The sequence below is a fragment of the Lepus europaeus genome, chromosome 5 (assembly GCF_033115175.1).
Source record: "Lepus europaeus isolate LE1 chromosome 5, mLepTim1.pri, whole genome shotgun sequence".
NCBI classification, from domain to species: Eukaryota; Metazoa; Chordata; class Mammalia; order Lagomorpha; family Leporidae; genus Lepus; species Lepus europaeus.
The window spans coordinates 157,067,440-157,081,369 of record NC_084831.1 but is presented as its reverse complement, the minus strand read 5'-3'; the positions used below and the strand labels follow the sequence as shown (position 1 = coordinate 157,081,369).

General features: G+C 39.8%; 1 protein-coding gene across 5 annotated transcripts in view; it reads left to right on the top strand.

Moving 5' to 3' along the window:
* The window catches only part of RABGAP1L (RAB GTPase activating protein 1 like), an 803,019-nt gene that overhangs the window by 459,630 nt on the left and 329,459 nt on the right, over positions 1-13,930 (top strand). For 4 of the 5 annotated variants that reach the window (XM_062192987.1, XM_062192988.1, XM_062192986.1 and 1 more), the window contains exon 14: positions 2,734-2,847. The exons of the other annotated variant lie outside the window; for it this stretch is intronic. In XM_062192987.1, coding sequence (XP_062048971.1) covers positions 2,734-2,847 — 114 coding nt within the window. The remainder of the gene's footprint in view (positions 1-2,733; positions 2,848-13,930) is intronic. 5 annotated transcript variants of the gene reach the window in all.

Here is a 13,930-nt window from a genome sequence, read left to right as displayed (position 1 = left end):
TGATTTCCTGATACACTGGTTCTACTCTCAAGTGTTTGGAAACTCGGTAGGTTAACTTCAGCTTTGACTTGGAGCATGGTTGTTCCTTAGAGTATTCACTACTCTAACCCACAACGTTATTCCTATGACTCTGCTTATTATAACTCTCAGCCTTCATTTGTGTGAGAGGGATGAGTGAACACTGTGGCAAAGTTGATTAATTAGTCATAAAGTGAAGTTTCAGAAATCACTCCCTTAGCCAACTGAAAGCAACATATCTAAGAAGACTCTAGAAACACACAAGTGAGAAAGCGTTTAGAAGTAATCGTAGGAAAGAAAATTTCAGGAAGAGAAATTTTTGATTTTATTTTCATTTGTTTTCTTCCTTTTTTAATTTTAATTTTTTTCTATCTAATTGAAAGAGCAAGAGCAAGATCGATAAAGAGAGAGCGAAAGAGAGAGTGCGCGACAGCAGGCCGACAGACAAACAAGGGATAGAAATTTTCCATGTGCTGGTTCACTCCCCAAAGGCGTGCAACTTCCAGGGCTGGGTCAGAAAAAGCTAAGAGTGCAGAACTCCATTGCTGTCTCCCACATGGGTGGCTGGGGCCCAAGTACTTGAGACATCATCTACTGCCTCCCAGGATGCATTGTCAGGAAACTGAATTGAAAGTAGTGCTGAAACACAAAGCCTGGTTCTCCAGTATGGAACGCAGGTGTTGAAATTAGAGACTTAACTGTTGTTGCGTAATGTCCCCCAGCCCTGTGTCTCAAACCAGGAAGATGCAGTATACACAGGAAAACAATTACTCCTGATTCTGCAAATAGACTAATTTACTTTCTAGAATTTTTAAAATTTTATCAATCTCCGATTGACACCGTTGGTACTATTTAGACACAACATCAGCTAAATATGTAAGTGATTTCTTGAGAATATAGGCTAAGGACTTTTCTGTTAACATTCAGAAAAACACAAAATATATTGTGAGCCACTGGACGTGTTCCCTGAAACAGTTAGTAATGGCAGTAGTAACTCTGTCATTGATCATCTTTTCAAGAAGCTAGTAATTAGTTAGCAGCCAATTTGTGTTTGGAAAAGAATTCTTCTATTGGAAAAAAAGCCTAGCCAGTGAAATTTTGGTCCACCTGGTTACCAGATTTTCATATTTAGACTCCAGGTCAGATTAAAGAAATGTTCCGCAGTCTCCCTCGTTCGCCACCCTACCCCCAGTATTCTTTGTCTTTTACCTTAGCAAATTTAAACTTTCTGGTGTCCTTTTATTTAAATATGGTAATTTTTTAAAAAAATTCCATTTTTATTCACCTTTAGCATTTTATTACAAGTGTAAACTCTCGTACTCTGGACTGATATGTAATATGTTTGATGTTCACGGGCAACTTTGGAACTTTTCCACTCACTTCCTTTCTTTCTCTACATGACATAAGATCTAATTACCACCCAGCATGAAATAGCCACTGAAGCGAAAAAGGCCAGCAAGAGAAGGTACTGCCTTCGCTTAGTTCATCAACTGCCCCATTCTTCTTCTACACTTCCCAGCTATGAAGAGAAAGGGAAATAACATTCATTAAAGAAACTCATAGACTGAATATTTCTTTCTTTCTTTGAGAGTGAAAGAGCAGATTTGTTCAAATCTTTATGGAGGCAAGATGTTAAATAATAGTTTTAATTTGCAATTAGTAGTCTTTGATGCTTCTTTGAATTGTGTAAAATATTTTCATCATAAGGGTTGCTGAAAGACCCATCCTATTTTCTTGACATTTAAACAGATAAACAAAATTTCCAAGAATAAAGTGAAATCCAGTGGATGACTAATAGTTTTTATAAAGCTTGGAATTTTACTCAGTTTTGAGCTTCTGGTTCCAGAATCTGTCATTAAAAAAAATCTTGAGGTTTGTCTTAAGGCATATGTTATCTTAGCAGAGTGGCCTGTAGGGATTTTTTGTTCGTTTGTTTTTAAAATTTTGTGGAATATTTTGAGCATTTGACCTAGCAGGGCTGAAGCAATGATAGTATTCTCCTTTTTATGTGACTGTGGCCTGAGTTTTTATGTATCAGATAGCCAAAGATAGTAATTAGGTGACGTGCCGTATTGGGCAGGTGTGGAGAAGCACGCACTCTGCTGTTGTTTCGAGTCCGTATTAGTAGTGGGAGCCCTAGAATCAGAATCAGGAACACGTGTCCTTTGTACTGGTTCCTTCTCTAGGAATCTGTCCTTGAACATTATATGCAGGGTTTATGTATGGAAAAGTTTCCTCTGGTGCTGTTTGTTATACAAATAGGAAAACATGCAAAAAGGTCATTACTAGGAGGATGTTAAATAAGTTTTTGATATATTTATAGCCAGACAGTCTTCGTTCTTTTTAGCAACTGCTCAAAGAGAAAGAGGCGCATTTGCATGTCTTGATGAGGAATGCTCTATACTTTATTGCGTTAGTGACAGGAACAGACTGCTTGGTTCTGTGGAGATGTGTGTGTGAGGTTCCCTTCCTCTCTGCCCCGCCCCCATATGAACACTCGTGCTCACCCATCCACCCGGAGATAGATGGGTGAAGGCAACAAAGAGACCACTGGTAAACCTCTCTGGGAGGTGGGAATATGGGTACAGGATAGAAGGCGCGTTTCTTTTGAGTTATTTTTTCTGTATTATTTTATTTTATTTTTTTTACTGTGTGCTCTTTTTTCTTCATAGAAGAGAAATTGTACACTAATCACCAAGTCTTTTCCCCCTTTAGGACTCAGCCCAGGAGAGCGTCATCACTCGAGACATCCACCGTACGTTTCCTGCACATGATTACTTTAAAGATACTGGAGGAGACGGTCAGGAATCGCTGTACAAAATCTGCAAGGTAGAGGCCTCTGCCTTACTTTTTCTAGCTTATTTTACAGGACTGTGTTCTAGAAGCTCACCTTGCAGATTGTTAGATTTTTTTTTTTCTGTCTTTATTTCTTACTTGTGCTATCCTGTGTTCTCTGGGTCACTCATACGCTTTCCAAAGATCCTCGGTACTGAGGCTGCAGGATGATGTACTGGCTGTGTATCCCTGCTTGTTTGTGAGGCGGGAGGCACAGTGAGGCTTCAGCCACCCCTGATCATGGGAAAAGAATCGAGGGTTCTCTTCAGCTGTGCTAAAAAACTTACAGGGGTTCCAGATGCGTCTGCCCTTCTACCAAGGTGACGTGTCGCTTGTCTCAAGTTTTTGACACGAGGCAAGTGTAATAAGTGGTGTGGGGCCGGTTGCTGAATCTGACGAGGTCTCTGACGTTGATATTCTCTGACTTAGGCTGCATCATACATCTTTGTGTAGCCTTTATGTCCCATTCTGTATCTTTCTTCCTCATTATTAGTGCGTCTGGAAAGGAGCTGTTCCGTGATACTCAATCAGTGTGCTTTGCTTGGATACAAAAGATTCTGTGTCAGCGAAGAAGAGCCTACAAATTATCCCATTCTCAAGGTTATATCAGAAATGCAGACTAATAAGAGAGACTCACATCATCCTTATGTAGCATTCCAGTGGAGATTGTTAGTGAATACTGAACCACACAAAGATCCTGTAATGATATAGAGAAATAGCACATACCATGACTCATTTGTAAATTATGTAATCAGTCCTGAGTAGTCAAAGTAGCCTTTTTAATGAGCAGGAAAAATTACCTAGTAGGAGTTGGAGATATACTCACAAATCTATTTCATTTTATATTTACGCTTTAAAAAAAAAAAAAAACGTATAAAAGCTCTCGCCTACATGTACCAACCAAGTAGGATGGTGTTTATTTCTGCAAATGGCATAGCTTTCATTAAAATCTTCCTTGCATGTTGCTGGTTTAGCCATCTTCCCACTCCTGTGATTTTTTTTTTTTTTTTGCTTCCTCTCTCAATCTCTCTCATTGTTTTTGACCTGAACATCTTAGAGGATTATAAATATACACTGATCAGGCATCTAATTTTCTGTGGATGTGTCATTCAGAGCTAAAAGTACAGAAATAGCTTTAAATCTGAGAATATACTGATCTCTGGAAAGTGATCAACTGGTTTTCAAAAAATACTAAAAAACATGCCTTGGACATAATAGAAAATGTATAATATATTCATTATATGCTTGTAAAAGGCAAAAGTAATTATTAGGTTTTTTTTTCTACTAGAGGCTTATTAGCTTCTGGCTTAAAGAATATGGCAAAATGTGTATAGTTTCTAAACTTATTTAGAGAAATTTGACTTACGGCATATTTTATAACATTGTTTTTTTCTTAGCATTTTTTTCAGCCTGTCAGTGACTTTCCCCTTAGATCGTCTCTGATTGATGCTAGCTATTTTCTTCACAGAACTGAAACAGATGGTTCTATGTGCTTGTTGCCTCTGACTTACAATTTTGCTCCATTGTAGTAAAAATAGTTTTTGACTCATTATATAATATCGAGAGAGGAAATATCTAAAACATTGCTAAATACAAAGATAAAATGTTTAACACCTTCAAATAGTACATACCTTTTGCTTAGACTTTGTCGATAATGATCAACCATGAGTTTATTCAAAAATGCTCATCAGTACATTCACACAGTTTTTATAGCCATTTTGGATTGTAAGTGTACATTTTACAATGATTAGATGGTTTTAAAGCTCTCAGTGATGAACATGAAAATGTAGATTTCAGGTACTTTATCATTGACAAGTATTTAGCTTAAATTTTGCTAAATTTTGTGAAGATAGGAAAAACAAAATAATATTCCAGATAGGAAATAGAAGTTATACAGCTTTTAATACTGTACTCAAATAGGTATACGTAATAATTTCACAATGGTCTTTGATAATGGAGGTGAGTTGAGGTACAAGGGGTCTTCAAAAAGTTAATAGAAAGTCTGAACTATGAAAAGCTTGTGCATGACTTTCAAATTGTTTGTACACCAAAATAAATTTGTACTAACTTGTCATAACATATCTGAACAAAATCTAATTTGAGTCACTACGAAAGATGAAATGTCAGTGTGAAAAGGAGCCCCTATCAAAACAACATGAATTCTTCTGAAATTGGAGGAAGAACAAACATCAAATTGACAATGAAACCTGGGTGGAAAAATGGTGAAACCATTGATGCTTTACAAAAGCTTATTGGGAGAATGCCCAAAAGGAATCACCATTTACAAATGGGTGACTCATTTTAAGAAGGGATAAGGGGCAGGCACTGTGTACAGTGGGTTGAGATTCCACTTGGGATGCCATCAGCCCGTATCAGAGTGCCAGGGATTCTGTCTTGCTAGGCTTCCTATCCAGCTTCCTGCCAGTGCGTACTCTGGGAGACAGCAGGTCATGGCGCGAGTGCTTGAGCCCCTGGCACAGATGTCGTAGACCATGATGGAGCTCCTGGCTCTTGGTTTTGGCCTGTCTCAGCCTTTGGGTATTTAAGGAGTGAACCAGTAATAGAACAGAGAGAGAGAGAGAGAAGCAGAGGTCTCCAAATTGATGGCTCATTTCCTAAACACCCAAAACACTGTGGGCAGTTGTAGGCCAAAGCCGGAAGCCAAGAATTCAATCTCAGTTTCCCACGTGGGTGACAGGGACACAAAATTGAGCCATCACCTGCTGTCTCTCAGGTGTGCATTAACAGGAAGTTGAAATCAGGAGCAGAGCTGAGACTGGAACCCAGGCACTCAAATATGGGGTACAGACATCCTAAGTGGTGGCTTAACCACTGGGCCAAACATTCTCCACCTCCCCCAAAAAACCATCTACGTATTCATTTATTTATTTATATGACAGAGGAAGATATAGAAAAGAAAGCTCCAATCCACTGGTTCAGTCCCTAATGTTCACAGTGAGCAGTACTGGGCCGACAGTGGGAGCTGGCGGCTGTATCCAGGGCTCCCATGTGCGTGGCAGGAACCTGGTTACTTGAGCCATCGCTGCTGCCTCCCTGGGTCTTCATTAGCAGAAAGCTGGAGTCAGGAGCTGAAGGTCAACTTGAACCTGAGTATTCTAGTATGAGACACGGGAGTCTAACTGCTGCATCAAATGCCTGCTTCCTTTGTAAGAGCTTTGATGGGAAATAATTGGGTTTCCATCTTACAGTGCTGATTTGCTCATTCTGATTTCTCTGTTTCCTAATCTTAGAAATTCTTAATGCTTTTTCTTCAGTAATTCATGTTAAAAATAAAAAGGCTGCATTAGCTGGCGCCGCGGCTCACTAGGCTAATCCTCCGCCTGTGGCACCGGCACCCAGGGTTCTAGTCCCGGTAGGGGCGCCGGATTCTGTCCCAGTTGCTCCTCTTCCAGTCCAGCTCTCTGCTGTGGCCCGGGAGTGCAGTGGAGGATGGCCCAAGTGCTTGGGCCCTGCACCCGCATGGGAGACCAGGAGAAGCACCTGGCTCCTGGCTTCAGATCAGCGCGGTGCGCCGGCCGCAGCGGCCACTGGGGGATGAACCAATGGCAAAGGAAGACTTTTCTCTCTGTCTCTCTCTCACTGTCCACTCTGCCTGTCAAAAAAAAAAAAAAAAAAAAAAAAAGGCTGCATTAACATAGATTATATGGCTGGCATCATTACTTATAGAAACTGTTGAACTTGATGGAGGTTATATTGAGAAATAAAGTATATATTTTAATTCCATTTTACTTGAACTGTTTGAAATCCTCTCATATCAGCAAATGTTAGATCAAATTTTTCTGAGGTCCTACTATTTGGATCACTTGATTTGTGCTTGACCTGATTCCTTCCCTTCCTGGTCTACAGTTATTTCATTGTCCAGTGCTCCTGCCAGGAAACCTTAGGAGGTAGCAACAACTCACAAATAGGATAATATACTTGTGAATAATTCAGAATTGAATATTCTTCTAAAGCTTCTGCTCCCGGTTTTGCTTTGCTTTTCTTCTCCAATTTGAGTCAAAATCTTTCATTTCATACCTCCCTTTCAATACCCCTTAAAACTATTTACTTGTCGGGGCACCGATCCTGTCCCGGTTGCCCCTCTTCCAGGCCAGCTCTCTGCTGTGGCCAGGGAGTGCAGTGGAGGATGGCCCAAGTGTTTGGGCTCTGCACCCCATGGGAGACCAGGAGAAGCACCTGGCTCCTGCCATCGGAACAGCGCGGTGCGCCGGCCGCAGCACGCTACCGCGGCGGCCATTAGAGGGTGAACCAACGGCAAAGGAAGACCTTTCTCTCTGTCTCTCTCTCTCTCTCACTGTCCACTCTGCCTGTCAAAAAAAAAAAAAAAAAACACAAAACTATTTACTTGTGACTTTTTAAGGACACTGACTTTAGTCCACCTGTGCTGGTCTTCCTGCATGATATTTCACACTCAGCAGTGTGTCTTGGCATTGCCAATTTGGATACCCTGTGTAGAACTGAGCAAGCATTATTAAATCTTGATCTTGTGACGGTTACTTTGTTCTATAAATACAGATAGGTTTGCTTTCTCGTAATTCTTTTTATATTTTTTCTTGTCTTATTGCATTGACTATCCTCCAATATAGGGTTAAAATGAAGTGAAGAAATAGACATCCTTGTCTTGCTCCTGATCTTAGAGAAAACACACTGAATGATTCACCACTGAGGGTAGTGGATCTTACACCGGTAACACAATCACAGACCTTTTTAAAAAAATAGTGCCTCCTGTGTGTTTTAATAATTTCATATTTGAGAATACTATTACTTATATTACCTCATTTATTTCTGACAGTTCCTCATTGCTAATCCTGTACTAAAGATGCAATATGCTATGCTCTAAAATGGAGCAAAAATTAGGTAGAAGTCTCAGTTACAGTAAGCTGAGAAGCCAGCTCTAGCTTCAAGGGTACAGCAGTCTGACTTTGTAACTGGAAAGTTCTCTCTGGCATTGGAGAAATGAGAAATGATCTGAACTGTCAGATTAGAGGGAGGACTGTGAAAAACTTACTGTCATGTTTTAATGGCCCTGTCAATTCCAATTTCAACTCTTAATATCTTTTTTAGAGTAGGAGGAAATTGAAATGCTTTGAAGTTTCGTTTCTTGTCCTAAGTTTAAATGGGGAAGTTGAGCCAAAAGTGTAACAGTGGAATTTATAGGTTTCGCAGTCAAGAAGGTTTGCACACTCATATCTGTGCAAGAGAAAATGTTTGATCTTTCCCTTCTTCCCTGCCTGCTTTCCTGTTAAAGAAATATTATATTTTCAAGGAATGTCCTTGAGAGGAAGGAAGAATATAACGTTACATGAAGTCTCTTTAGCCCTTTTCTTTTTTAAAATTTATTCATAAAGGGAACGAGTTTCCTGTACTTCATATATACAGTTTTAAGTGTATAGTGATACTTTCCAATGTACCTTCCCTCCCACCTTCCATCTTCCCTCTTTTCTTCTTTTTCTTTTTTTTTATTAAACTTTTATTTAATGAATATAAATTTCCAAAGTACAGCTCATGGGTTACAATGGCTTCCCCCTCCCAAACCTTCCCTCCCACCCACAACCCTCCCCTTTCCCGCTCCCTCTCCCCTTCCAATCACATCATGATTCATTTTCAATTCTCTTTATATACAAAAGATCAGTTTAGTATAAATTAGGTAACGATTTCAACAGTTTGCCCCCATATAGCAACACAAAGTGAAAAAAAAATACTGTTGGAGTACTAGTTATAGCATTAAATAAGAGTGTACAGCACATTAAAGGCAGAGATCCTACATAATATTTTTTTAAAAATTAATTAATTTTCTATGCCATTTCCAATTTAACACCAGGTTTTTGTTTTTGTTTTTTTTTTTTCATTTCCAATTATCTTTATATACAGGAGATCGATTCAGTATATAATTAGTAAAGATCTCATCAGTTTGTACCCACGCAGAAACACAAAGTGTAAAAATACTGTTTCAGTACTAGTTATAGCATCACTGCACATTAGACAACACATTAAGGACAGATCCCACATGGGATGAAGTACACAGTGACTCCTGTTGCTGACTTAACAATTTGACACTCCTGTTCATGGCGTCAGTAATCTCCCTAGGCTCTAGTCATGAGTTGCCAGGGCTATGGAAGCCTTTAGGGTTCGCTGACTTTGATCTTATTCCGATAGGGTCACAGTCAAAGTGGAAGTTCTCTCCTCCCTTCAGAGAAAGGTACCTCCTTCTTTGATGGCCCCGTTCTTTCCACTGGGATCTCACTAACAGAGATCTTTCATTTAGGTCTTCTTCTTTTTTTCTTTTCCATGGTATCTTGGCTTTCCATGCCTACAATGCTCTCATGGGCTCTTCAGCCAGATCCGAATACCTTAAGGGCTGATTCTGAGGCCAGAGTGTTGTTTAGGACATCTGCCATTCTATGAGTCTGCTGTGTATCCCACTTCCCATGCTGGATCTTTCTCTCCCTTTTTGATTCTATCAGTTAGTATTAGCAGACACTTGTCTTGTTTGTGTGATCCCTTTGTTTCTTAGACCTATCCAAGCCATCGAATGTGAACAGAAATTGATCACTTGGACTAGTGAGATGGCATTGGTACATGCCACCTTGATGGGATTGTATTGGAATCCCCTGGCACATTACTAACTCCATCATTTGGGGCAAGACTGATTGTGCATGTCCCAAATTGTGCATCTCCTCCCTCTCTTTTTCCACTCTGAAATTTAACAGGGATCACTTTTCAGTTAAAATTTAAACACCTAAGAATAATTGTGTGTTAATTACAGAGTTCAACCACTAGTACTAGAACAACAACAACAACAACAACAAATACTAAAAAGGATAAAGTATTACATTGTACATCTAGAGTCAGGACAAAAGCTGATCAGGTCATTGTTTCTTATAGTGTCCATTTCACTTCAACAGGTTTCACCTTTGGTGCTCAGTTGTCGCCGATCAGGGAAAACAAATGATATTTGTCTCTTTGGGACTGGCTTAATTCACTCAGCATGATGTTTTCCAGATCCCTCCAACTTGTTGCAAATGACTGGGTTTCATTGTTCCTTACTGCTGTATAGTATTCTATGGAGTACATGTCCCATAATTTCTTTATCCAGTCTACTGTTGATGGGCATTTGGGTTGGTTCCAGGTCTTAGCTATTGTGAATTGGGCTGCAATAAACATTAATGTGCAGATGGCTTTTTTATTAGCCAAATTAATTTCCTTTGGGTAAATTCCAAGGAGTGGGATGGCTGGGTTGTATGGTAGGGTTATGTTCAGGTTTCTGAGGAATCTCCAGACTGACTTCCATAGTGGCTTAACCAGTTTGCATTCCCACCAACAGTGGGTTAGTGTCCCTTTTTCCCCACATCCTCTCCAGCATCTATTGTTGGTAGATTTCTGAATGTGAGCCATTCTAACTGGGGTGAGGTGAAACCTCATTGTGGTTTTGATTTGCATTTCTCTGATTGCTAGTGATCTTGAACATTTTTTCATGTGTCTGTTGGCCATTTGGATTTCCTCTTTTGAAAAATGACTGTTGAGGTCCTTAGCCCATCTCTTCAGTGGGTTGTTTGTTCTGTTGTTGTGGATTTTCTTGATTTCTTTGTAGATTCTGGTTATCAACCCTTTATCTGTAGTATAGTTTGCAAATATTTTTTCCCATTCTGTCGGTTGCCTCTTCACTTTCCTGACTGTTTCTTTTGAAGTACAGAAACTTCTCAATTTGATGCAATCCCAAATGTTAATTTTGGTTTTGACTGCCTGTGCTCCTGGGGTCTTTTCCAAGAAGTCTTTGCCTATACCTATATCTTGCAGGGTTTCTCCAATGCTCTCTAATAATTTGATGGTTTCGGGTCGTAGATTTAAGTCTTTTTTTTTTTTAAACTTTTATTTAATGAATATAAATTTCCAGTGTACAGCTTATGGATTACAATGGCTTCCCCCCCCCATAACTTCCCTCCCACCCGCAACCCTCCCCTCTCCCGCTCCCTCTCCCCTTCCATTTGCATCAAGATTCATTTTCAATTCTCTTTATATACAGAAGATCAATTTAGTATAAAGATTTCAACAGTTTGCACCCACATAGAAACACAAAGTGAAATATACTGTTTGAGTACTAGTTATAGCATTAAATCACAATGTACAGCACATTAAGGACAGAGATCCCACATGAGGAGCAAGTGCACAGTGGCTCCTGTTGTTGACCCAACAAATTGACACTCTAGTTTATGGCGCCAGTAACCATCCTAGGCTGTCGTCATGAGTTGCCAAGGCTATGGAAGCCTTCCAAGTTTGCCGACTCTGATCATATTTAGACAAGGTCATAAAAGACAGGGTGAGGATAGTAACCAATGATCCTAAGAGTGGCATTTACCAGGTTTGAACAATTATACAGCATTAAGTGGGGAAGAGGACCATCAGTACACACAGGTTGGGAGTAGAGCCATTGGAGGTAGAGTAGAGGTTATGATTACAAAGGAATGAGGCCCAAGTACGCTAGACAGGGTCGAGAACAAAGGACAGAGTCATTATTAGAGGAGCTAAGAAAGGTGCTGTCTAAGCTACAATTAAGTTTTCTGATTGAGAGGCAAATAGAACCTGATAGAAGGGGCTTGATAATAATCTGGTGGGCTTTAGGCCTTGTAAATTCAGAGGCCCAGACCTATCTATCTCTTCACATGGGGTACATCCTAAGGGAGGTGTGAATCTCCTAGGGGAAGGCACTCTGTTGACTTTCATTACTTGGCTGGGCTGGGAGGAGAGCTGGCCAGGTAAAGGCAGGGGGCACCTCTAACAAGAAATTTACAGTTCTGCCTGCAATGTTGCTGACCCTACTTGACGATCCCCTCAGCTGCAGTGGTCCCTTTGGAAGTTGGGCTGAGTGAAGGGCTTTTCAGCTTAGAGCCAATAAGATCTGTGGCTCTGACCTGGGCATCCTTCGACTCCAGGGCAGGTCCATTTCCAGTGATCCAACTCTTGGCAGAGCTGCCAGGGCTCTTCACAAGCTGACTTCTGCTGAAGCCCAGGCTTACCACATTGAAAGCCACTGCAGTGGACTGGCCTGTTGGGTCTCCTTGCGGGCAGATCACTGTACAGATCAGCCATTAATAGGCCTGCCACCCATTGCTTCTGATGCCGAGCTTTCTTTTCCTCCTGGTTTGTGTTCAAGCAGACCAGAGGATGCAAGTCAAGGGAGTGCCCAAGTCCCATCTCTAATCTTCGGTGGCCTGAACTACAAGTCTATAGTCACAGGCATGTTCTGTAGTAGTTTTTCTAAGGTAGACAATGCCCATGAGGAAAATTATATTCTCACTTTAAAACTTTCTTTCCCTTTGGTCTGAAAGGGAGGTTTTTTCTACTTACTGTATACTTCGCTGATGGCGAAGTGAATCTAGCTATGAGATTATTAGTTAAGTTCTTATTTTGGCTATGCTATTGCAGAAAAATGTTAGCCATCTCTTTTATAAGGTCTAAAGATTAAATTGTGCATCCTACAGATTCCTTCATAATAGAATTAGTTTCCTACCTTGAAGAGAATAGAGAAATGAAAGAACAAGTTGGGCTTAGAATAGAGAAATGAGGGAGCAAGTCCTAGTTCACTTGCTGACAATAGCAATATCACATGAATACTTAGCAAACCGTTTCAACCATTAGATAACAACTTAAGAAAACATTTACCAGAAGGTCCAATGCCTTCTATAAATTTTAAGAATCATGTATTTGAAAACACCTCTTAAATATCTAACATGGTGTAGTTTGTTTAGCCAGTAAACTTAAGCACAACCATCTAAAATGTTTTTAGTTTCTTTCTACCAACAAGTCTAAAAAATATACACAGATTCAGGTCCCACAAATTAAAATGTATCTTTGATTGATTTTAGCAGCTTAAATTTATGGACAATCTTATCTATAAGCCATTTAAAATAAAACTCTTAATAAAATTTCCCCATGTGGACATACAATATGTACACACATATAATATAGCATAATAGTCTTTAATCCACGTTGAGTGAATTTTTGTGTAAGGTGAAAGGTATGGGTCTTGCTTTAAGCTTCTGCACATGGAAATCCAATTTTCCCAGCACCATTTATTGAATAGGCTGTCCTTATTCCAGGGATTAGTTTTGGATCTTTGATCAAATATAAGTTGGCTGTAGATGTTTGGATTGATTTCTGGTGTTTCTATTCTGTTCCATTGGTCTATCCATCTGTTTCTGTACCAGTACCATGCTGTTTTGATGACAACTGCCCTGTAGTATGCCCTGAAATCTGGGATTGTGATGCCTCCGGCTTTGTTTTTGTTGTACAAGATTGCTTTGGCTATTCGAGGTCTTCTGTGTCTCCATATGAATTTCAGCATTATTTTTTCCAGATCTGAGAAGAATGTCTTCGGTATCTTGATTGGTATTGCATTGAATGTATAAATTGCTTTTGGGAGAATAGACATTTTGATGATATTGATTCTTCCGATCCATGAGCATGGAAGATTTCTCCATTTTTTGGTATCCTCTTCTATTTCTTTCTGTAAGGTTTTGTAATTTTCATCGTAGAGATCTTTAACGTCCTTGGTTAAGTTTATTCCAAGGTATTTGATTTTTTTGTAGCTATTGTGAATGGGATTGATCTTAGAAGTTCTTCCTCAGCCGTGGCATTGCCTGATTGATTGCTCTTGATTTTTGTAGATTGATTTTATATCCTGCTACTTTGCCAAACTCTTCGATGAGTTCCAGTAGTCTCTTAGTAGAGTTCTTTGGGTCCCCTAAATAAAGAATCATAGCATCTGCAAAGAGGGATAGTTTGAGTTCTTCCTTCCCGATTTGTATCCCTTTAATTTCTTTTTCTTGCCTAATAACTCTGGCCAAAACTTCCAGAACTACATTGAATAGCAGTGGTGAGAGTGGGCATCCCTGTCTGGTACCAGATCTCAGTGGAAATGCTTCCAACTTTTCCCCATTCAATAGGATGTTGGCCGTGGGTTTTTCATATATTGCTTTGATTGTATTGAGGAATGTTCCTTCCATACCCAGTTTGCTTAGAGTTTTCATCATGAAAGGGTGTTGTATTTTATCAAATG